At 30.7% G+C, this 24,138-nt stretch overlaps 2 protein-coding genes across 2 annotated transcripts; one reads left to right on the top strand and one right to left on the bottom strand.

The window, feature by feature from the left end:
• Nucleotides 1-1,965: 1,965 nt before the first annotated feature.
• LOC115890395 (3'-5' ssDNA/RNA exonuclease TatD) lies at nucleotides 1,966-4,969 on the bottom strand. The gene is made up of 5 exons (XM_030910621.1): nucleotides 4,861-4,969; nucleotides 4,540-4,799; nucleotides 4,301-4,484; nucleotides 4,082-4,244; nucleotides 1,966-3,685 (listed from the first exon to the last, which is right to left on the bottom strand). The coding sequence occupies exons 1-5, from the start codon at nucleotides 4,967-4,969 to the stop codon at nucleotides 3,526-3,528; spliced, it is 876 nt and encodes a 291-aa protein (XP_030766481.1). The 3' UTR covers nucleotides 1,966-3,525.
• A 326-nt stretch (nucleotides 4,970-5,295) lies between these two features.
• LOC115890394 (WD repeat-containing protein 20) lies at nucleotides 5,296-23,746 on the top strand. The gene is made up of 5 exons (XM_030910620.1): nucleotides 5,296-5,888; nucleotides 6,180-6,341; nucleotides 13,296-13,425; nucleotides 19,628-20,026; nucleotides 23,175-23,746. Exons 1-5 carry the CDS (start codon nucleotides 5,444-5,446, stop codon nucleotides 23,389-23,391), a joined length of 1,353 nt encoding a protein of 450 aa, XP_030766480.1. The 5' UTR covers nucleotides 5,296-5,443; the 3' UTR covers nucleotides 23,392-23,746.
• Nucleotides 23,747-24,138: the final 392 nt, after the last annotated feature.

Below are 24,138 nucleotides of genomic sequence, written 5' to 3'. Positions count from 1 at the left end.
ATATTATACCTAGTTTTTTTTAAAGGAACACCCTGTATATTATTCTATTTTAAGTTTCTACGATTGAAATAAAGGTAAATTTGCTGAAGGTTTATCACACTTAATCCACACGTTTTTGAAATATTTTCAATTTTGTGAAATTGGAGTAAAAATTTTAAGGCTTTATTTCTCCATTGGTATAAAAGTTTTTAATACTAAATATTTACTGAAGTTTATTTATTAATCAGTTATTGTGTTGCAATGTTGCAATAATAAAAATTATACTACCTTATACAGAGTGTCCAAAAAATTATATTAAATAATTACTAGTTTTAAACGGTAATAACTTGTTTAATTTAAATGGAACACCCTGTATATTTTACGTGAATCAGATGCACAATTTAATTGTCTATCAAATCGTATTATACCACTCTTTTCAAGTTTTCTTAGAAATCAATCAGTCCCTTCAAGTTTTCTTAGAAAATTTAATCGATTTATAAAAAAAAATAATTTTTAAATAATTATTATTTAATATAATCTTTGGGGCACTCTGTATAGGGTAATATAATTTTTATTATTGCAACGCAATATCTGATCATTAATCTTCAGTAAATATTTAGTATTAAAAACTTTAATACCCTTGGAGAAATGAAGCCTTAAATTGTTTACTGCAATTTCACAAAATTGAAAATATTTCAAAAATGGTAAGATTTAAGTGTGATAAACCTTAATCAAATTTACCTTTATTTCAATCGTAGAATCTAAAAATAGAATAATATACAGGGTGTCCCATTTAAAAAAATATAACTATAATATTTTTTACTTATTTGGGGCACTCTGTATCTTGTAAAATTATTTTTAAATTGTAGCTCTAACAGTCCTTTAACAGTACAATTAAAAAGTTTTTTGATCTAGCGGGATTTTCAACTTTACAGCTAAAGCTATCTAAAGTTTGTCCATCGAGCCACGGAAAAATTCGACAGATGACGTCCAATGTTTTCTAGAGCCGTTTGCTGGTCGGTGGTCAGTGCAGCCTCTGGGTAATCCTTTGGCAGCACCGCTATTTTCACCAGCAATAGCAGCAATTTGTCAGTTTGTCCAGCAATAGCAGCAAAGCTAGTAATACATCCCTACTTGCCTCTCGGTGTTACAGTTGAACAGACTATAGGTCAAAGTATTCTTTTCTCTGATGGAGTTGAAAAATGGATATTTAAAATAATACACAATAAGTTATTTTCTTTAAGCAATTTAATTGATGTGATGAATTTAAATTGTTTTAGATTTAAATATTTACTGATAATTCGCATTTAAAAATTTGAAAGGATTAATAAACATAGATCACTTATAAAGAATACCGTAAAATGGGGTGAATAGAAACATAGGGGTGAATAGAAACAAAATTTCTGAAAAAAATCAAATCACGATTAAAAATATTCACAGTAAAAAGAGTCGACATATCTAATTTTTCTATCATTGGTAATACACAATAAAATGTAAAAACTATATTTTTATCTGTGGCAGCACTGTTTCTGTCAATCAGCTGATCAATAAATGTGAAATCGATTTATCACCTATTTTGTATGGCGCGAAAACTTCATAAATAAAATATTTATTTTTAAAGTAATACTTAAGCTGGTACATGTAAGTTGTTATATTATATGTATTGTTAGTTATTGCTAAACCTACTTAAATATGTAATAATTATCTGTTTCTAATCACCTTGTTGGAAATAGAATAGATAAAAACCTTAACATCAATGTGTGTTTCTATTCTCCCGAATAGCAGGTGAATAGAAACACAAAAGTTATTTTTATTTAATATTTATATGCATATTTTTCAAAAATCAAATTATATGTATACGCAAAGAACAAACAAAGACCCATGTTTTAAAATATTCGGGAACATAATACCACATTTTTATCAACCGGTATATCGCTAATAGCCTACGAAACTGTTTCTATTCACCCCATTTTACGGTACTTAATATTTTGAATAAATATAAAGCTTTTTATTCAATTACAAACATTTTCTGAAACGATAAATACATAAACATGTAAGGCACATAGATAGAGTTGCTTAACATACCAATATATACCTACAGTAAAATATAACATACACATGTATATCACAAAGTTCGTTACAATTTTCTTAGAAAAATAAATATTTAATTTTTAGTACAATAATATTCGCCTTTGTTATACTAAAGGCAAGAATAAAACTATAAAATAGTGTTTAACTGTCTTTTGCAGAACAAGAAAAAAAATACATATACCCATTTAATGTATATACTAACATTTATATTAAATAAAAATTCCAAATAAATAATTCCATATATTAGTATTAAATATAAAAAAAAACAGGCGTCACAGTGGGCTTGGAAATTACCATCATCAAATATCTAAATTATATGGTGAATGTGTCATTGATTGTTATTTCCAAGCCAGCAATTAATTTCCAGTATAACATTCAATGTGCAATGACGAAATAAATTATATTTAAATAATAGTAAAAACTATCTTCAGCTGCAAACATTTATCACTATATTCTAAAAATAACAGGCTAGTAACCCAATTACTTTAGATTTGGACAAAAAAAATGAGAGTCCTTTTGAGGCAGTTGGTTTCTATTTGACAAGCAGATGATAAAATCAGTCTTGCTTTTTTCATTGTGCCATTTCTTGTGAGGAGATGGCACATGTTTTTTGAAACACCCCGTATAAAGGCCAGATTGTGACTTGTCATCTATTTGTCAAAAAATACAGACTAACTGCATCAAAAATTTCGACTATCTATTTTATTATTCTTTTGTCAACTAAGTGGTTGGGCTATAATTCCTTTAAATTAACCTTAATTTTAATTAAAAATAGTTCTTGACTAAAAGCACCTTCGTTGGACCTGTACACAAATTGATCATTGATCTAATATCAAACATTATTCATAGAAAAATACAGTATACCTCAAATATAGATATATAAAGTCAATTTAAAACAATATAAGGCTACAATAATTAATTATTAATCTATCAATTCTAGATATTTACTATAAAAAAACTAGTACTTAAAAGAAAAATATTCTCTTATGATAAAATAAAAAAATCTTAATATGATTTATGGTGGGTTCATACAGCCACATAAAATAAAATAAGAATAAAATAAAATAAGAAAGTTGGTTATATGGAATACCGTACATGCGTTCATACAGCCAAATAAAATAACAAATAAAATAAGAATTGGTTTTTAAAGCTCATCTACTTTTAGTATAACCTATAACATTTACCATTAATTAACACAACATAAATTAATAAATTTTTGCAATCAAAACAGTACAACATAATTTTAATACACTACACAAATTGTTAATATTAAAAACAAATAATTCCATTTTTACAATAATTTTTAAATATCTTTTTTCATGAAAAAGGCCACAATTCGCATATTTACCTTAAATTTTCGTTTTATTTTGGTCCATCTTATTACAAACACTAGGTATTCATTTCCCTTGAAACTCATAGTATTATTGTTGATCAAAAAATAGTAGGAGTGTAAAATTAAGAGAGACCAAAAAGTTTCATTGCATTAAATGATGTGGCTAAGGCCACCTCCTCTGGTTTTTTGTTCATGAAGGCTGCAATCATTTCCACGATTGCTGGTAGGGAACAAGGCTCATTTCGTTGAAACGTACAGTATCGATGTAAGAAAGTCGTTGATCTTAAACAAAAATAGATTTTTATAATCAAAAGATTTCAAAGTAATTATTGAAAATACTGGAAATCGTCCTTCTCTCATAAATATTTGAATACAGAGTGACTCAGGCTTGTGAACAAGCTCTATGCAGAAGCCCAAGCTGTAGAAATTAAATACATAATCTCACAATTGCCCTGCAAGAAAAGTTATGAGTCCATTCTATTAGTTTATAAACTAGCTAGCAATTTTGCTGTTTTGAATGACCAAAAATTATGGAGCTATAATATTAGCCAAAATTTCAATTTAAAAAAAAAGGACTGTACCCAGTATTTCCAATAGTTATCATAGTTTTTCATATTAAAAATACTTTAAAATGAATTACCACTTAAGTATTACTTTTAAATATGAATTACCAATTACCTTTCGGTTAAACCTTCTTTAACATGAACTGGCAACTTAGATGCTCTCGTGTTGGGATACATAAAAGGAGCATCGGTCTCAACTAAGAGCCTGTCCAGTGGAATTAAATTGTCTACTAAGAGTTTTCGCACACCAGTATCAGATTTATCTTTACATAAGTAACCTTAAAGTAAAAAATTAAATTAGATTTATTAAGTTAAACTCCATACTTAGATTTACCTGTTAATCCTATGTAAAATCCTTTGTTTAAGTAATCCAGTGCGTTTTCCACACTCCCAGTAAAGCAATGTATCACGACTGGAGGCAATTTACTACTATACTTATTTAAAATTTCAACCAAATCATTGAATGCATCTCGTTCGTGGACAAATAGAGGTTTGTTGACCTTAATTGCTAGATTTATCTGAAAATTAACATAATATTATTACAATTCATTATTCAATAACTTTAGAATGTACATGTTTTTCGAAAACAGCTTTCTGGTCTTCTGGTTCTGAAAAATTTCGGTTATAATCTAAACCACATTCACCCACTGCTACACATTCCGGGTTCTCAACTAAACGGCAAATCTCTTCCCAGGACTGATCGTCGTATGACTTAGCATCATGAGGATGAATGCCTGCAGTGGAATATAATGTTCCTGGATATATTCGGGTTAGTCTGAGGGCTTCTTTGCTTCCTTTCACTGAAGTTCCAGTTACCATAATCTTCTGAACGCCTAACAACATAAAACAATTGTAAATTAGTATGGAATATTACGCAATAAATATATTGTTTACCTGAATCTTTCGCTCTTTGTACAACAGTATCCAAATCTCTGCTATACTTCTTGTTGGTCAAGTTGGCCCCGATATCGATCAGTATGTAATTCTCGTAGCATTTTTCCATAAATATGGCTTTAAATATAACCATTCACATCATATTATTTCTCCTCATTATGACTCCTCATACAAAGCAAAATTCTTCATAATATCATAAGGTAGTTTATTAACGTAGTTTTGATGTAGTTAACGAACGAGAAAAGACGTAGTTTTTGAAGGAAAACTACACGTAGTTAATTAGGTAAATTACGTCTTAATTAACTACTTCCGAACCCTGCGTATAACCTCTATTTGTCAACTGTCAAAGTCCTGCTCCGCCCTAGTAAATTTTGGTCCTTTTTGTTTCCCAGATTGTTTTTTTTTTAACTTTGGTTGGCAACTTCGTAAAAAACTTTCTAACCTTAAATGTTAACGTCAAAAAGAATAATATATTATGCAGTTAAATGTACGTGTATAAATTGTTGTAAAATAATAGTTATTTAGTATGGGATAAAGTTTAAAAGTGTCGAGAATCATGCGGTGAGACTGTACAGAGTGTATAATGTTGTCTTATCAGTTACATCACGGTTTAGACATGGCAAGAGCGGACCCTTTGGGCAATCCGTCGTTATTGGAGGCCGGAGAAAGACCTCTGGAGAGGCCTACTGCAGAACCAGGGGATGTTAAGAATGCTATTGTAACGAGAGAAGGGCAATATCGTCTAATGACTTTAAGCGAATATTCTAGACCGGGTAGGGTCACTTACCAAGCGCAGGGCCAGGCGCCACCGCAGGTAAAGGTCTCTTTGGTCAGTTTAGGTGAACAAGGAGATAGATTATGTTTTAACCACGGAAGAGAAGTATACGTATATGAATATAAAGGTATACATAAAGCTCCCGATTTAAATAGCCCTTTAATGAATAATAAGGGATCAAATAGAATTTATCCTACATGTCACGATTTTAATGGTTTATCGAGCAAGGGAGATAATCTTACTGTATTAGTAGGTAAATTAATTGAATAATATTTATGATGATAAATAAAACTAATGTGGAGTGGTGTAAAAATGAGACATTTTTCAAAACTTTTGTATAAAATGCATTTGGTGGTAGTTCATATTTACCTCATATATATTACCTTTTTCTCATTATTACCCTTGTGTGTGTCTCAAATTTACCTCTCCAAAAAATTAGCTACCTGACTGAATATAAGTTTTCAGTAGTTTTGTATGAATGTCTCAATTTTTACCTAAATATGGCATGTCTCATTTTACCATATATCTATGTTTTTTTAACTAGGTTACAGCGATGGCCAAATTAAATTGATTGATATCGATCCAACTAAAAAAGAGGAACAGACTAAAGGACTTAACCAAGAAAGACTAATAGATAAAACTAAAGTTACTTGTGTGAGGTGGGTTCCCGGAAGCAGGTCTTTATTTCTTGCTGCTCATGCTTCAGGTATTAACATTTTTTCAAATTACAGTCTAGGAAGCATTATCGAAAAATATACCGGATGTTTCTTAAAGTTGACATATGTTATGTCATTCTATTCAGAGTGTCATTTTCTATCGAATAAAATTAAAAAAAACCGAGGGTGTCTTTTAAAATTCAAAAGTTGTAGTAATTTCCGGTGAAACAGGAAGTGACCAAAAACAATTGAGCGTCCGGATTGCACAACGACCTTAGCGCGTGGCCGCGGGCAGCCCGGTAGGCAAGCGAGAGAGCGACGCGCTGATTTAACAAAATAAATAATTTTAAACCTGCCGTCATTTCGTTAATAATTATAGTATCGTGTTGATTTTTGCATAAAAATACTCATGAGTCTTTAGCGCTTCCGACAAGCCTAAATAACTGGATTATTTTTTATATTTTCGATTTGTTTACATTGCCCGAGCATATTATAACTTTGAGATAAAAATCTCTGTTATAAATTTTAAAACTGACAGATATGAATACTAGCATTTAATTAGTTATAGATTTAGTTACAACATATTCAAAATTTAGGTCTATCGGTTTATGCTAGCAGTAATAACGAGTATAAATAAAAAAATGGTCAGTACAACGCTCGCCGTTTTTAGCGCACGTTCAGCTTTGGTTTTTAGTTTTAGCGCTATTTTTACAGAAAATAAATTCTGAACTTCCATCAAGTGACAAGAACATTATCATTGCCGATATCTCCTGGTTATAATGTAGTTCTTTTTTCAAAATATTGCATTGTTTTAGCTTAAAAAAAAACTTGAATTATGCGACTTTTTTTGCGAGAGCTACCGGAGCTGCGTTAATAAAGAGATGGCTATGTACGTCAAACATAGCCACAATAGACTGTAATTTTACGTCACGAGATTTTTTGGAAATATTGCACTTCCATTTATCCGGATTTCTACTAACTTTTGACCTTTCTTTTCGGTCGCATTTCCCTCTATTTAATAATAAATAATTCAAACAAACGCACAAATACTACTGGCAGTAAACAAGCTGTGGCAAAAATTTTCTATACTCCGTGTAAACAAAAGACTGTCGCAAATATTGTCTTTCGATTGACGTACATAGCCATCTCTTTATTAACGCAGTGCCGGTAGCTCTCGCAAAAAAGCCGCATAATTCAAGTTTTTTTTAAGCTAAAACAATGCAATATTTTGAAAAATGAACTACATTATAACCAGGACATATCGGCAATGATAATGTTCTTGTCATTTGATCAAAGTTCAGAATTTATTTTCTGTAAAAATAGCGCTAAAACTAAAACCAAAGCTGAACGTGCGCTAAAAACGGCGAGCGTTGTACTGACCATTTTTTTATGTATACTCGTTATTACTGCTAGCATAAACCGATAGACTTAAATTTTGAATATGTTGTAACTAAATGTATAACTAATTAAATGATAGTATTCATATCTGTCAGTTTTAAAATTTATAACAGAGATTTTTATCTCAAAGTTATAATATGCTCGGGCAATGTAAACAAATCGAAAATATAAAAAATAATCCAGTTATTTAGGCTTGTCGGAAGCGATAAAGACTCATGATTATTTCTATGCAAAAATTTAAATTATTTGTTTGTATTTATTATTCCATAATGTGAGTTGAGTATACTTTTTGAAACCAGCCAACTATGCCTCTCCTTGGCTCTCATCAACACCAATACATGCCTGTTGCCTTATGTTATTGCATAATGTACTTATAAGTATTAATTGTTCTCTATGTGTGCTCTATGTGTTACACTAATAGTTTTGTTAATGCTTTATATTTTTTATATTTTTTTGTATTTTTCATTGTTTTTTTTGTTATTATATTTATACATTTGATATATTAATTTAAGATAAGGTAGTAGATATTGATATTATTTGATAGGTTATACTGTAATGGTACTCGGTTAACTAAGCAGTTATTTACTGAACTTCGCCGAGGATTATTAAAATAAAGACATATTATTATTATTATTATTATTAAAATCAACACGATACGATAATTATTAACGAAATGACGGCAGGTTTAAAATTATTTATTTTGTTAAATCGGCGCGTGGCTGTCTCGCTTGCCTACTGGGCTGCCCGCGGCCACGCGCTAAGGTCGTTGTGCAATCCGGACGCTCAATTGAACACATTAATCAATACTGATTTATCTATATTTATTTATATTATCTATATTTATCTATATATTGTCTTTTTATCTGAAAAAAAAAGTTATAGGGGTGTGTCACTTTTGAAAAACACCCGGTATACAGGGTGTTCCTTAAATTCATGCTAATATTTGAAGGGGAGATTCTTGAACCTATTTTAACTTTTGAGATATAAGTTATTCTGGAAAAGATTTTTTTAGAAAATTTTACCACCCTGTATCTCAAAAGCAAAATAAAACACATTGACCATACTACGCCAAAAAAAAAAGTAAAGTGTTTTGCTTTATTGTGGTGAATTTGTATTTTATTTTGCTATTGTAAACACCAAAGGTTCCAATCCCCAACTGTAATCTGTATCTCAAAAGTTAAAATGTTTGGAATTTAGAACATACATTCATCTGAAGTTTTTTCTTAGAATATAAATATTAGCAAGTCATTAAGATCAATTAACACCCTATATAGGATTTAAAAAAATCTTACCTGTTTTAGTTTTTAGTAAGAGGTTGACACAAAATGGTTTTTAAAATGTAAAAACCTGGTAAATTCATATGTATTAAAGCCTGAACTACTAGTACGAAAAGTGAAGTACTAATAAAAAATTATCTTTTAAGGTTGTGACTCACTCTTTAAACAGTAAACAGGCATATTATATTTAAGGAGTAGATATTTTCCAGTCATCTTTTCAGCTTCCTATGTTTATTATGGACAAATATTTGTTAATAAATTACTTTTATACCATATGATCGAGAAAAAAAACAACGGTGCCAAAGACGGCTGAGGCACAAATTACCTATAACAGATGCGAAAGAAAGCGACTGCATCGGAAACCGCTCGGCAAACCCCACACGCCTATTGAGTGGTGTAAATACACCAGTCATATCTTATTTAAAATGGGATACAAATGTGTTTATTTATAAGGAAAAAAAATGATATTTATAGTATAAAAAATTAATTTATTTAACAAAATTTAATTAAAAATGTGACAAAATAGTACCTTTCTATTGGTTCTATCGGACTTTTTTCGACTATATAAATCTTTATTTGTAAACTTTAATACATCAAATATTTTCAATCTAATAAATCATTTAATGATGTAAATAAGAGGAAATTTCTCACATGGGTGGTCAAATTCTATAGTTTTCATTATATCAAACAGCCTCTGAGAAATGTTTTCAACTCAAAATGCCTTTAATTATGTTTGACTACATCAATTAAAAGGGTCTTCAAATACATCAATGTGATATTTTTCTAAAATTTGCAAAAGAATCCGAATCTCTGGATAACTCGAAATTATTTACCCATTTAAAAGTCACGAAAGTGGAAAAATTTGTTCATTTTATTTACTGGAAATGGAAAAATTATATATATTAAATTTTGATGAGTTTTGCACTGAAGAAAACATTTAGAGGCTGTTTGATATAATGAAAACTATAGAATTTGACCACCCATGTGAGAAATTTCCTCTTATTTACATCATTAAATTATTTATTAGATTGAAAATATTTTATGCATTAAAGTTTACAAAAAATAAAGATTTATATAGTCGAAAACAGTCCGATAGAACCAATAGAAAAGTAACTATTTTGTCACATCTTTAATTAAATTTTGTTAAATAAATTAATTTTTTATACTATAAATATCTTTTTTTTCCTAATCTCCTACGAACTGATATAATATGACGAGCAATCTATTAAATTACTGTGAGATTATATGCCTCGATAACATATTGGTGCAGATTATTTTCACCCAAACAAAAAATAACCCAACTATACATTGATGCGGATTGTCTATGAACTCTTTCTGAAGGTCACAGAAACCTGAACGCGTAATTCGGTGTTCTTTCGCATCTGTTGTAGTTAATTTGTGGCTGAGGCATGCCAATCGATAATAATTTTGGCGAGGTCAGGCTCTAGACCTCATTTACTTGGTCCGTACTCTGTTTTATTTCTGAATGGCGCTTACTGCCAGTTTGCCTTATGAAGATTATAATTTATTATTATTTTGAGTAAAAATTATTTTTAAATGGTAATATGAATTTTTGAATTTATTTCAAGTACTATACGGTGTTGCCATGCTATATCTTATTTACTAAAACTTCTGTTAAAAAGATTATAATCGAAAGGTGCTAAAATCCTAAAATAAATTTACTAAAAAAAGTAACTTTATTATAGTCTCTGAAACGAATAACTTTGAATTTGACAGTTCCCGCGGGCTTTTGTAGCGATAATTTTATTAGGTTAGCAACTTGCGGCCATGCTGACGCAATGCCGTCTCTAATAGAACAGCCTCGGAGCGAGATTTATGACGTCACGCTAGTTAGATACTACGGATTAGTAAATATGTTATAGAATACATGAAAAACATAATTATTTTTCGTATTATTATTACATATTTCGTATTATTATTACATAATTATTTCGTATTGATGGTTTGTATTTTAAAAATGATATAGTTTACAGTTAATAAATACAATATATATACCTATTCATAGTAATAAATACTTTGGCAAATAAACTATGAACCATATAAATGCAGCAAATGTTTTACAGTACGGCTGAAATCATATTCCATAGTCAATGTAGGTAGTTTTAGTGTTAAGAATAATAATTTTAAAAAATATATGGGCATCTTTTGACAAGTTTATATTAGTTTATTAATTGCAGTAAACATTATGTTGTGTGTGGGGTGAATATTTTATATGTAATTTTTTTAATTATATATTTGACACTATTTTTTTCATATGACACAACACTGATGAAGGCTATAATGTTAGCCGAAACGTTTTTTTTAACCAAATAAAAATAATGAAAAACCAAATGAAAATTTGATCAGCGTTTTTCCCGAACCTAAATCCCAAGAAAATCAAAAATTTTAGAATAATTTTACATATAAAATGACAGCGATCTTTATTTCATAGCCATCGCTGACGCCCTTTTTCTATGATATTGTATTATTTGCAAATATAATTTTTCGAACATTAATAACAATACATCATTATTAGTAGATATTGAATATTTTTTGTAAAAATAAGATCGATTTTCAAACCCCAAAATTTAAAATATATATTACATTTTACCCGTTATCTTATGTACCTATTCATTATTTGTATATTGTAAAACATTTGCTGCATTTGTATGGTTCATAGTTTATTTGCCAAAGTATTTATTCCTATAAATTGGTATATTGTATTTATTAACTGTATATTATGTATATTTCATGTAAACTATATCATTTTTAAAATACAAACAAAAAATACGAGGAATAATTATGTTTTCCATGTATTCTACAACATATTTATTAATCCGTAGTATCTAACTAGCGTGACGTCATAAATCTCGCTCCGAAGCTGTTCTACTAGAGACGGTATTGGTCTGATATTTAGAAATATCAAAAGATTTTACTTTTGACAATTATGACATTTCGTGTTGATTTTTGTAAGAAGAGGAAGAACTGTCACTTGTTTTATTATTTTTATTTTCTATTTCACGAAAGTAAAAAGAGTTATCTATCTGATTCGTTCAGGCACTCAATTTAAAGAATATCAGTAATTTTTTTGATAGAGGGATTTTATATTTGCCATGTTGGTAAAAAATAACGGTCAAAATTCAAAGTTATTATTTTATAGACTATATTACTTATGTATATTTTCATAAACACCCAGTATAACAGAATATTTCCGTGAAGGAAATCTACATTATCTGATAAAGTATAAAATGCGATATAATATCTAATTTTTATTAAACGCAGCACACTATACAGGGTGGTCCGAACTGTATTCCGGAAACTTTGGCAGCATATTCTGCAGATAATAATAAGTAAAAAAGTTCGTATAAATGTATGTCCTAAAAGTAACGTCAATATTTAGATGAAAATTTGTGTCTGGGAGATTTTGACATGAGAAATTTGATTTTGATGTCAATTTGACTCCTACTTGTAGAGGACTCCTACTTGTAGAGACTTGGAATCAAAATTATCATTACCTCTCATCATTGGCATAAATTAAACATGTTGACTAAATAGTTATTAGACTGAAATCATAAATTTGAAATGTTTTTGTGCCAAAAGTTCAACAAAAACTGTTTTTTCGTCATTTTTTCCAAGAAAAAATTATGATTAATTAAAAAAAATCCCAAATTAATCATTTCAGTCAAATAACTACCTACTCAACATGTTTATCTTTTGTCAATAATGACATGTATTGACTAATTCGATTCTAAATATCTTGAGAATGGTTGCTCATAGAGATTTTTACCAAGAGACATTTTTCACTTAAAAAATCACGGAAATGAATATTTTTTCACTCAGTAGTTTTATACACAGTAATATAATTGTACAGACGAAAAGTTATTACTCTTCAAAACAGTTAAAACACATGTAGGAGGCGCCCCCTACAAATAGGAGACATATTGACATCAAAATCAAATTTTTCATGTCAAATAACTCCCATACACTAATTTTCATCTAAATATTGACGTTACTTCAATCAAAAAAATCAAAATAAATATGTAATTTCTACACCCTCTATCTCCGAAACTAAGCATTTTAGGACATAAATTTATACGAAGTTTTTTACTTATTTTTATCCGTAGAATATGCTACCGAAGTTTCCGGAATACAGTTCGGACCACCCTGTATATATTTTTTAGGTTAGATTAGATGAATTAAATTTTTTCAAATTTAATCGTGCCTGGCTGTCTAATAAATAGGCTGGGATCTCAGGTATCATAAACTATTTCTAACCTGCGCTGGGTTTACTTATTTCGCAAAAAAAAATAATTAAAAACATTTTTCCAGGTCAGATGTACGTCTACAACGAAAGCCTCCCTTGCGGCACGACTGCGCCCCATTTCCAGCCCTTCAAGGTCGGCGAAAACTTCACCGTCAGCACCAGCAAAACGAAATCCACCCGCAACCCCCTGTTCAGGTGTGTAATAACTTATAAATTTAGGTTTTTAAGGCCTTAATAAAAAACAGATGATTTTACTGACAACATCATATATTGTATAATCCTATCTATAGGGTGATTCACAGCGATAGACGTTTGTAGAGAACCTGTGATTTTGAAAATTTGGATTTTTGCATAAAGGTATTTTCTCCATCTATCTAAAATATTTTGAACGTTACGGTATTGGAGCTTCATTTGAAAAGTGGTAGAATCTTTGTTATTTTAAATAGAACACACAGTATACTATTACATTTTTTGAAACTACTTTCATATGTCATAATTTTTCTATTATATCCTATACCCATGTATATATATTTTTAAAGTAGATCAACCTAAGACGTTTATGGACTAAGACTACTAGATGGCAGGACCGGTTTCCCTACAGAAAAATATTTTTTATTACTCTGAATAACTTAAAAACGGAGAAAATAAAAATCGATAATTTTCGGACTGTGCCAATTGGTTACTAATCGACCAGATCTTGTTGTCTATTAGATATGCTATAAAAGCTGGCAATTATACAATTCGACCATTGTAAATACCCGACAAATTCTTCAAGGCCGACAAGACCGATGCTTCTCACTGATAAGAAATAAAAATGTTTGTTTAGATAATTTTCGAGGGATTTTTTCTTTCTGAATGCACATTTTAAAGTATTTTATATTCTTTGTCCCCTTGACCTATTATCCTGGTTGCACGTATGGAAGTTTTGTTTCTTCTAGTTTTAGAAAATGTTCATATTTCTTTTTTTTTTGTAGGTGTGTAAAATTAGATTAATTTATTAAGTTTAATTATAGTGTTTAGTGTAGCATGTTAGTGTAGTCTACCAAAAATAGTTTAGTAGTGTTTTTATAGTTTATTTTGAAGTTAAGTAATAGGTGAAGGGATAATTTTGTTATTTTTTCTTTTTGTTTGATAAATTAGTAAGTTTGATAATTTGTTCAGTGTAGAATACAAGAATAAGTAGTTGTGTAGTGTTTTTAAGAGATTATATTCGTTTATTTTGTAGTTGAGTAGTAGGTGAAGGGGTATTTGGGTATTTCTTCTTTTTGTTTTTCTTGTAATAATTGTAGTAGTTCTATTAAGTATTGTGATAGATACACTATATCTTCCTTCAACTTCGTTGAAAAGTGCGCTATCATATAATCTTGGTTTTCTGGTAGCAGAATATACGAAAAAAAATCTGATCAAATTTATTTGAAATTAAATTAATCTAGCCTTATTAATCAAATTAAACTAGTCAAATAATAATAATAGTTAGTTTCAAAATACTATACAGGGTAAGTTTCCTACAATGTTCTCTATGGGCATCTCGGAAACTACTGGAGATAGAGAGTCGGTTAATGGGGAAAGAATTGCAGTTTTGTGGGGTCATAAATATGCGCCTTTCGGATTTTTCGGAGAAGTTCAAGGCTTATTAGATATTTCGAAAAAAACAAATTTTGGCTATTTTAAAACTTGTCTCTAATTCCATTATAATCTACTGTATGATCGAATAAAAACGGCGTCAACGATGGCTATGAAGTGAAGATCGCTGTCATTTTATATGTAAAATTATATGGGAAATATCATTGATCGTCATTTCATAGCCATCGTTGACGCCGTTTTTATTCGATCATACGGTATTTTAGACAAAAAGTTTTCAGATAAAAGTTGTAGATAATCACATACCTAATGAGTTTGTGTTTGGTTTGGTTTAACAGCCAATTAGCATTATCATAAATTAAAAATAATGTACCAACATATCGAAATAATAATTTCTTTGTTAATATGGTTTAGAATTCTTAAAATAACAGGCAAAAATAATCCACAATTAATTTTTTTTTGAAATAGAATAAAAGTTTCGTTTACATTTCTTAATCAGCTGATCACTATTAAAGTTCGCAGAAACCCGGGGCTATATTATCACATTACTCTGAGGAAAATAACGAAAATAATCGATATTTTTGACTCCGCCGACTTTTGAAAGGTTCACGATTTGTCCTCCAGTTAGCAGCACATTTTGTCTAGTCGGTTGAACAACTTTAAGAATATATAAACAAGGCCTATACCTTTTTGTGGAAATACCCAAGCTCACCTGATGATGGGGTAGGGTCCCGAAACCGATAGTGAGAGCAGGTTGATCCACATTATGACGAACACAGCGTGGAATTAATTTCTATATTAGCAGTTCAAGGCAAGAAACTCTTATATAATTTTATTATATACCTAAAAACTGCAAGAAATTTATTTTCCATTAACCTATACCTATATCTTAAAGTTTTCAAGATAAAAAATTAAATATGTGTAGAGTTGATAAAAAACGATCTTGACTTGGTAAAATCATGAATTGAACAATTATTTTAATGTTGGCATTTGGGTTATAAGTTGACAAATCAGAAGGTTTAGGTATAGCAACATGATATTATGATATATCGTTGAAAAGCAATTTTATATTTCGATTTTTTAAGTAATAAACATAGGCTTGAATTTAATTGTTATTAATTATTTTATTGTGTTGTCAATTTTACGCATAGTTTATTGTTAATCTCAAAAACTATTGGAGATAGGTATAGGTTAGAATAATAGAAAAATTATCAGTAGTTTTTAAAAATGTAATAATATACCAGGTTTACCATTTATAATAACAAAGATGCTACCACTTTTAGTATGAAGCGACAACACTGTAACGCTGAAAACAATTTAGACAGATGGGGTAGATGCCTTTATGCAAAAATACAAATTTTCAAAAACATCCTATCGCCGGTTCTCCATAAACGTCTAACGTAGCACGGCCATGAATCACCTTATACAGGGTGAGTTTTCTACGATGTTCTCTATGGGTATCTCAGAAAGTATTGGAGATAGAGAGTCGGTTAAATGGGAAAAAATTGCAGTTTTGTGGGGTTATAAATATGCACCTTTCCGATTTTTGAAAAATCTTTTCATGGCTTACTAGATATTTAGAAAAAAAAACAAATTTCGACTATTTTAAAAATGGTCTCTAATTCCATTATAATCTATTTTAGATAAAAAGTGTTCAGATAGAAGTTGTAGATAATCATATCCTTAATGAGATTGTGTTCCCCATTTTTTTCTAAAGCCTGTTTATTTTTGACATATGACACAAACATATGTTGAAGTGAAAACCAAATCTAGCCATGACTTCATAAAAAGCGCCATTTTTAAGCTTTTCAGCGATATAAGTTATAATATGTTTTTTTTTTCGAAAAATTACTGAGTTATAGCACAGAATATCTAGCTACGCAACAGAAGCCTCGTTACATGTATAAAATTGTAGGTAGCAAAAGGAGACAGGCTTTAAAAGTCTGTCTCCAAATCAGATATTTTCATGTGGTAGTTTCGCTACTACATAATAGAGGGCAATAAATTTAAAAGAAAACAGTTTTCTACAAACAAAATTTAAAAGAATTTTGTGCAGTGTTGCCATTGTGTAATTCATATCGTAATACTTCCTGATAAAGCCTACCTTCAAATTTGCTACATCATTTAAACATATTAAAATAGATCAGAGCTGTTTTTTCAGTTTGCCATGTTAGTTGGAATTAAATCTTATGAGCTAAATTACAATCACTTCCTGACGTTTGATTGTATAATTGAATCCTGAATTTTCATTGTAATTCGGCGACAATATAATAAGTATTGTTCTACTGTATATGTATGTATTATGATACCACTTCCTGACGTTCGATTGTGTTCATACCAAGTTCATATTGTATAATCGGGAAAAAACGGCGTTAGCGATAGCTATGAAATGAATATCACTATCATTTTATATGTAAATTTATATGGGAAATGTCATCGATCGTCCTTTTCCCTGGACGCCGTTTTTTTTTCAGAAGCATATCAAGTGATACCATAATATAGTACTATATTACGATACATGGCGTTCGATTGGGCTTAAATTTGGAATACTACGTACCTTCGGTGATATTGTAATATTATGGTACCAAGGAGCATAATAAGACGTACCATAATATAGTACTATATTACGATACCATTTCCTGGCGTTCGATTGGACTTAAATTTGTTATACTACGTATCTTCGGTTACATTGTAATATGATGGTACTATGATGCATATAAAGTGGTACCTTAATATAGTACCATATTTCGATACCATTTCCTGGCGTTCGATTGAGCTCATATTTGATATATACTTGCGTATTTTTGATGACAATGCATTATTATGGTACCATGAAGCATATCAACTGGTACCATAATATAGTACTATATTACGTACATGGCGTTCGATTGGGCTTAAACTTCGGTGACATTGTAATATGATGGTACTATGATGCATATAAAGTGGTACCTTAATATAGTACCATATTACGATACCATTTCCTGGCGTTCGATTGGGCTCAAACTTGGTATACTACGTATCTTCGGTTACATTGTAATATGATTGAACTATGATGTATATAAAGTGGTACCTTAATATAGTACCATATTACGATACCATTTTATGGCGTTCGATTGTTCTTAAATTTGGTATACTACGGATCTTCGGTGACATTGCAATATTATGGTACCTTAAAGTATATCGAGTGGTACCATAATATAGTACACTATTATGATATCATTTCCTGGAGTTCGATTGGGCCCAAATTTGGTATACTTGCGTTTCTTTATAAAGATTTGTTTAATTAATAATTTTAATTTATTTTACGAATTTTAATTTATTGTTCGATGTCGTGACAGCAACTTTTATGCCGAACTAATATATTATTAATTGTACCTGTGTCACTTTTTAAAATCTACCTAGGTCTAGATAAATAACGTGGCAAACGGAAGAAATTTGTTATTATAGTATTTTTTAGTCAGTTAACATTTTTTGTACTGCATTTTAATAAATTATTTCCATTATTATTAAACTTATATTTCATTACTAACGTTCCAGCATTAATAAATAGCACTATCAATCGCCCTGTATATTATTAATTTTTAAGGTAATTAAATGTATTTTCTTAGTTAACATTATAAGGTAGTGTATATTAAAAATGTATATGTTTTGAAATAATATACTTAAAATTATTTTAATAGCCAAAGGAATAATTAATATAAGTGTATCTGACAAGAAAAGAAGAATAGAAAGAAACACATACTGCATTATACACAATAAAAAGAATGGGATGCCAATTCAAGTCTTTTGGAATCTGGCAACTGTGCATATTTAGCCGAGCTATAAGGCCGTCGACGAGCCGTCGATCCAAAACCGAAAGTTCAAAATTTCTAATTATATTCTGATTATGATATTGTCGCGCCATCTAGTATTCTATTTGTGCAATTTTAGCTCTTTCATTTCGAGTATTTTTCTGTTGCGTAGCTAGATATTCTGTGGTTATAGCCATTTCTTATCATTTTTAAACAATTTCACTTAGTTAGCCATGGAAACAAGTTCAATCGCCGTTGCTCTCAGAGATGTCAAACTGTCACATCCAAACTTTGTAAATTAATATAAACAAAAAATGTAACAATGAATTTTTCAAATGAAGAAAAACGTGTAGTAATTGTGTAAATTGTGTGTGAATTGGTTCAACTTTTTTTGACCGCACATTTACGAAGATATGTTGACCGGTGAACGTTATTTACGCTTTTTAGAGGAAGGTTTTCAAGACATGTTAGAAAAGTTAAATTTAGAGACTCGCGCATCAATAGAGTGGTTCCTACATGACTTTTTTTATGACACAACCCCCCATAATGAAAGAAACGTTAAAAATTATTTCTCCTAACCTATCCATTTTAGACTTTTTTATGCGGTATGTTTAACAACAAGGTTTACAAAAAAACTTATGAATTAAGAGAGGCACTCGAAGAGGCGCTATGGGAGAAGTTTAAAACAGCTAGTAATTCAGTTTTAAAAAGATGCATTTATGCATCTTTTTAAAACTGAATTATGCAACGTATTTGAAACACTGAAAGAATGTGAAACACAAAAAAAAACTGAAAGAATGCAAATATATTATAATGGAATTAGGAACCATTTTTAATATAGTCGAATTTTTTTTTGAATCGATATCTAGTAAGCCATGACCTTTTTCAAAAATCTGAAAGGCGCATATCTAGGACCCCACAAAACTGCAATTCTTTCCCCATTTAACCGACTCTCTATCTCCAGTAGTTTCCAAGATACCCATAGAGAACATCGTAGAAAACTCACCCTATATACTATGTTACAGGTGGTGCCTGGGCAACGGCGCGGCCATCAACGACCTCGCCTTCAGCCCGAGCGGCACGCAGCTGGCCGTCGTGACGCAGGACGGCCTGTTGCGCGTCTTCCAGTACGACACCATGGAGCTGTTGGGCGTGGCGCGTTCCTACTTCGGCGGCCTGTTGTGCGTGGCGTGGTCGGGAGACGGCAGACTCATAGCGGTGGGCGGCGAGGACGATCTGGTCACCGTGTACTCGAACGAGCAGAAGAGAGTGATCGCGCGCGCGCAAGGACACCGGTCGTGGGTGGGGGCGGTCGCCTTCGATTGGTACTTGGAGGGGGAGGCGTGTTACAGGATAGGGTCGGTGGGGCACGATACGCAGCTCTGTTTGTGGGAGTTGCCCGAGGATAATTTAGTGCCACCCAGGTTGGTATTTAGCGTAGTTGCCAGATTTAGGGAATTTTATCTAGATTTAGGGAAAGTCAGGGTTGTGATAACAAAATTTAGTTATAATTGCTTTTAAAATTTTGCCAAATTTGATTTGATTTCTTATAGGCTTGGTGCATTCTCCGTCGGTGCTGCCACCATCGGAGAATATTGTAAAAAATCGGTATATACAAATACGCGGGTTTAAATAGCGAGTATACAATAAAAAAATTATATAATTATCCTAAAAGTGTTAAGAAGTTTAATTTGTGAAAATTCTAAAAAAATAAAAAAGTAAATATTTTGATATCTTCAGAAGGTCTAACTTCTATTATAATTTATTATTCCAGTTAAAAAAACTTTTTAGATGAGTTCAACTACGGTAGCGAGCATAGTTTTAATCACCGGTTTTGCTAGTGGGACCTAATTGGGGCTACTTCTGCTATAACGAAATTTTTGAAAGGTACATAATTCTAATTTTAGAAGATGTTCATAAAACATTTAATCACTAGTTGACTAAAAAAGTATACCATTAATATTGCAAATTATATTTTATCCTCTCATAGTATGTATATGTCTATTTAGTTTTTTGATTATGTAACGAGCACTTTGTTACTAAATTATGAAGGTATAACGTGTTGTTTCGGGAGAGTTAAATATCCGGGAAAGTTGAGTTATTGAATGTTATTGCCCCTTAACAGCGTCCCAATTACGCTCCCCTTTACGCGTTAACATTTTTTCGGCAATTTTATTAACATTTGAAATTGTCACAACACAACACGACGTCTAGTTCGAATTAGTAGTGGGAACTATCGAATGAATACTATCGAAACATTCGATAGTTGCAATTCATTCGAATAATTCGATAGCTAGTAAAAAAACATTCGTTGAAAACTATTCGAATAAAAATTATCGAATAGATGCGTCATCTGCCTTGAAATATTGTATTCTAGTAATTCGGCAGCAAAAACCATTCATTTATAAAATTCATTCATTTATGAAATTCATTTATTCGTCAGGATCGATTATAATAAAATATTAACTGGATTTTAGTTGTCGCCCGGCGACGTAGGTTTCTTTCCGAGAAACCCGACAGCGGTCGGTGGCAATGCTATGAAAGAAGCCGGCATCTTTGATTTTTTGCGGAGTCATATAAAGATAAGGACACATTATTTTTTTTATCGAGGTGCTAGTATTTACACAGAAAATACATTATGTAGGGCGCTGTTGCCATATATTGGTATTAATTGTTTTTAAGCAAAGACTGGTTTAATAAAAATAATAATAACAGTAATAATTTGTTATACTTATTAACAACAAAACTTAAAATAATTTAATATAAACATTTTTTTTACGTAGTAGTAACATATAAACAACAAATTAGATGTCAAAATTATTTATATTAGATCCTATTTAAAAATAATATAGTCTTTAAATTTTTTGGCAACGTTGGTTTATTAAATAATAATAATTACAGAACTAATTTGTTATATTAACAACAAACTTTAAAATCATGAAATATAAACATTTATTAATTTTCTAAGCATGCAGTGTAATGGAAGGAAAATATAAATAAAAAATTAGAAATCAAAATTATTTATATTAGGTACTTTATATTACTATTTAAAAATAATATTTACTTTTACTGGCATTTACTTTAAAAAATAAATGAAATATTTCTTCGCAAAAAAACTACATGTAAGAGAATTAGCATAAACAAAATACAAACACCGTTAACTTTTTTTTAAATTGGCACGTGTAAAACTTTCAATTTAATTTTCACACCCCATAGTTTGAGTTCGATAACCATTAACTTAACCACATTACTTAAATATGATTATTAAGTTCAACTAATTCATATTATTAAAACATCTAAAATACAAATATGTATTTTTAAAATTAATTCTAAGTTCATCTCATCTCCCTTAAAAATTGCTACTTCTCAAAATTTCCCATTAAAAAATAGATCATATATACCATATAAAATAAAATAATTGGAAGATCGGGCTACGGAAAATCACACAAATTTTCGGAAAAATTTTGACACCTGCACACGCACACAATCGTCAATTAAAAAAAACTACTATTTTAGTATTTTAAATATTTTAATAAACGCAAAAATACCACAGTATTTATAAGGTGAAGTTATAAAAATTTGGAAGAACTAATAATGCACTGACGTACACAAAAATCAAACGAATACTAAATTTCATTTATCAAAAGCATTCGATAGTCGTGGCTCAACGATAACCTTGCACGGCGAGGTTGTCACATATGCTTTAGTATACAAATGAATGAATGATTTTATTCGAATAAAACCATTCGATAGTTAAAATCATTCATTCAGTAACCATTCGATAGTCTAATTCATTCGATAGTTCCCATCGCTAGTTCGAATACTTTTTCACTTATTTTTTACTACACGAGACAGCGTTCCATCACACAAACCTCGTACCTGAGTTTTATAGTCTCAAATAACTGCACTAGCAAAACACTAAAATACTTAAATATTATGATAAAACCACGATTTCAATATTATTTTAATGCGATCAACATGACAGCGGCGTGAAATACATACTTTTAATTTCTGATTTTTTCCGTTGAAGCGCTGCGGTCGGAATTTGTTGGAATCAACTGAAATGCACCAAGTCTATAGTATATTTTTAGAAAGCTCCATAACAAGACAAATAAAATAAAAACTTAATATACAAGATGTCCCATTTAGAAAAGATATAAGTTTGTCCCATTTAATAAACATGAGTCATATTTTGAAAATGACACCCTTCAGCGGAAAACTAGTTACGCCACTGGATTCTACGTGAAAAGCTCTACGGAACGCAATTTTCACCTTTCCAATGAGTTACAGGATAACCGAGATACGAAAGTTAGAAGTGTTAGGACAAATCTGTATGTAACATCTTTGGTGTCATAAAAAAGTAACACAGTGATGTGAAAACCGCATCTTTGTATCTCTACTCATGAACGAGAATCCCCATAAAACACGAAACTGGGACACCCTGTACATTAATTTTGATTTTCTTTATTATTTTGTATTTAACAATACTGAGAGTAATTTTTTTAAAGGATAGATCCATTAATTGTTGCTATTTCTGTGTTTAATAAATGTATCATTATTATTTTGTTGTAGACCACGCGTTAAGCGGAGATCTGACCCCCTCCAGCTGGTGGGAACCCCCGCCTGCCCCCGTCTGGACGAGTGCCCCATCCTGGAGCCCCTGATCTGTAAGAAGATCGCCCACGAGCGCCTTACCTGCCTCATCTTCAGGCCGGAGTGCTTCATCACCGCCTGTCAGGACGGCTACGTGTACACGTGGTCGCGACCTTCCTCTAGGACGCCCACATAGCAAGAGGAGACCGACCAAACCGCCACCTAGCGCCGGTTTACTTTGATATGGTGATTTTTCGTTACGTTCCTGAGCCCTGATTCGAAACGTTGCATAGTTCAGACTTGGGTAGGGTTTCCATACAAGTTTTTTATTACAGCGCTTGGCTTAAGTCAATCTCCACCTTAACGAGAAAATATGTTGACAGTAACGACAGATGTTGTCTGTCATTTTAATTGACAAGTACAGGGTGGGTCAAATTGGACGCTTTTAAAAGGTCCGTTTGATTAGTTCGAAAACATAGCAAAATAAGCGTTCGGCATTTAACGTTTTATTTAAAACTGGCTAGGTATTTTTACACAAATGAAAAAGGAAATTAAAGATGAAGGATTAGACTATATCCGTATTGTAGCACATTTTTAGACAACTTCTTTATTTTTAAGGTTTTGATGGTCAAACATCAACAAAATATTTCTTATGTTTGGATTAAATTTTCTCGAAAATAAAGACATAATTTAAAATTCTGTTACAATACGGATATACACACACCGGAAAAGTCAAAGGGATATTACAATTTTATCCAGCCATCGTCAGTAATTTTATTATTTGCATTTCTGATATAATAAAATTAAAATAAACAAATAGTTTACAGGACGGACGTATTGGAAATAAAAATGCGAAATTTACCGAATTTTTCAAATTTACCTTGATTTTTATTGAACTCAAAAAAATACACACATTTTTTTTTATTCTAAACTGCGAATTAAA

The sequence above is a fragment of the Sitophilus oryzae genome, unplaced genomic scaffold, assembly GCF_002938485.1.
Source record: "Sitophilus oryzae breed Bouriz unplaced genomic scaffold, Soryzae_2.0 scaffold_864_pilon_pilon, whole genome shotgun sequence".
NCBI lineage: Eukaryota > Metazoa > Arthropoda > Insecta > Coleoptera > Curculionidae > Sitophilus > Sitophilus oryzae.
This window is presented reverse-complemented; position numbering and strand designations above follow the sequence as displayed.

What these genes read in the sequence shown, in the direction of transcription:
- LOC115890395 (XM_030910621.1), bottom strand. Translation starts at nt 4,969, where the DNA reads ATGGAAAAATGCTACGAGAATTACATACTGATCGATATCGGGGCCAAC. An exon ending in AAGCTGTTTTCGAAAAACAT is followed by an intron (nt 4,485 to 4,539) that starts GTACATTCTAAA and finishes GTTAATTTTCAG; the next exon opens with ATAAATCTAGCAATTAAGGT. An exon ending in AAAGAAGGTTTAACCGAAAG is followed by an intron (nt 3,686 to 4,081) that starts GTAATTGGTAAT and finishes TTTTTGTTTAAG; the next exon opens with ATCAACGACTTTCTTACATC.
- LOC115890394 (XM_030910620.1), top strand. Translation starts at nt 5,444, where the DNA reads ATGTTGTCTTATCAGTTACATCACGGTTTAGACATGGCAAGAGCGGAC. An exon ending in TCTTGCTGCTCATGCTTCAG is followed by an intron (nt 6,342 to 13,295) that starts GTATTAACATTT and finishes ACATTTTTCCAG; the next exon opens with GTCAGATGTACGTCTACAAC. An exon ending in ACCCGCAACCCCCTGTTCAG is followed by an intron (nt 13,426 to 19,627) that starts GTGTGTAATAAC and finishes ACTATGTTACAG; the next exon opens with GTGGTGCCTGGGCAACGGCG.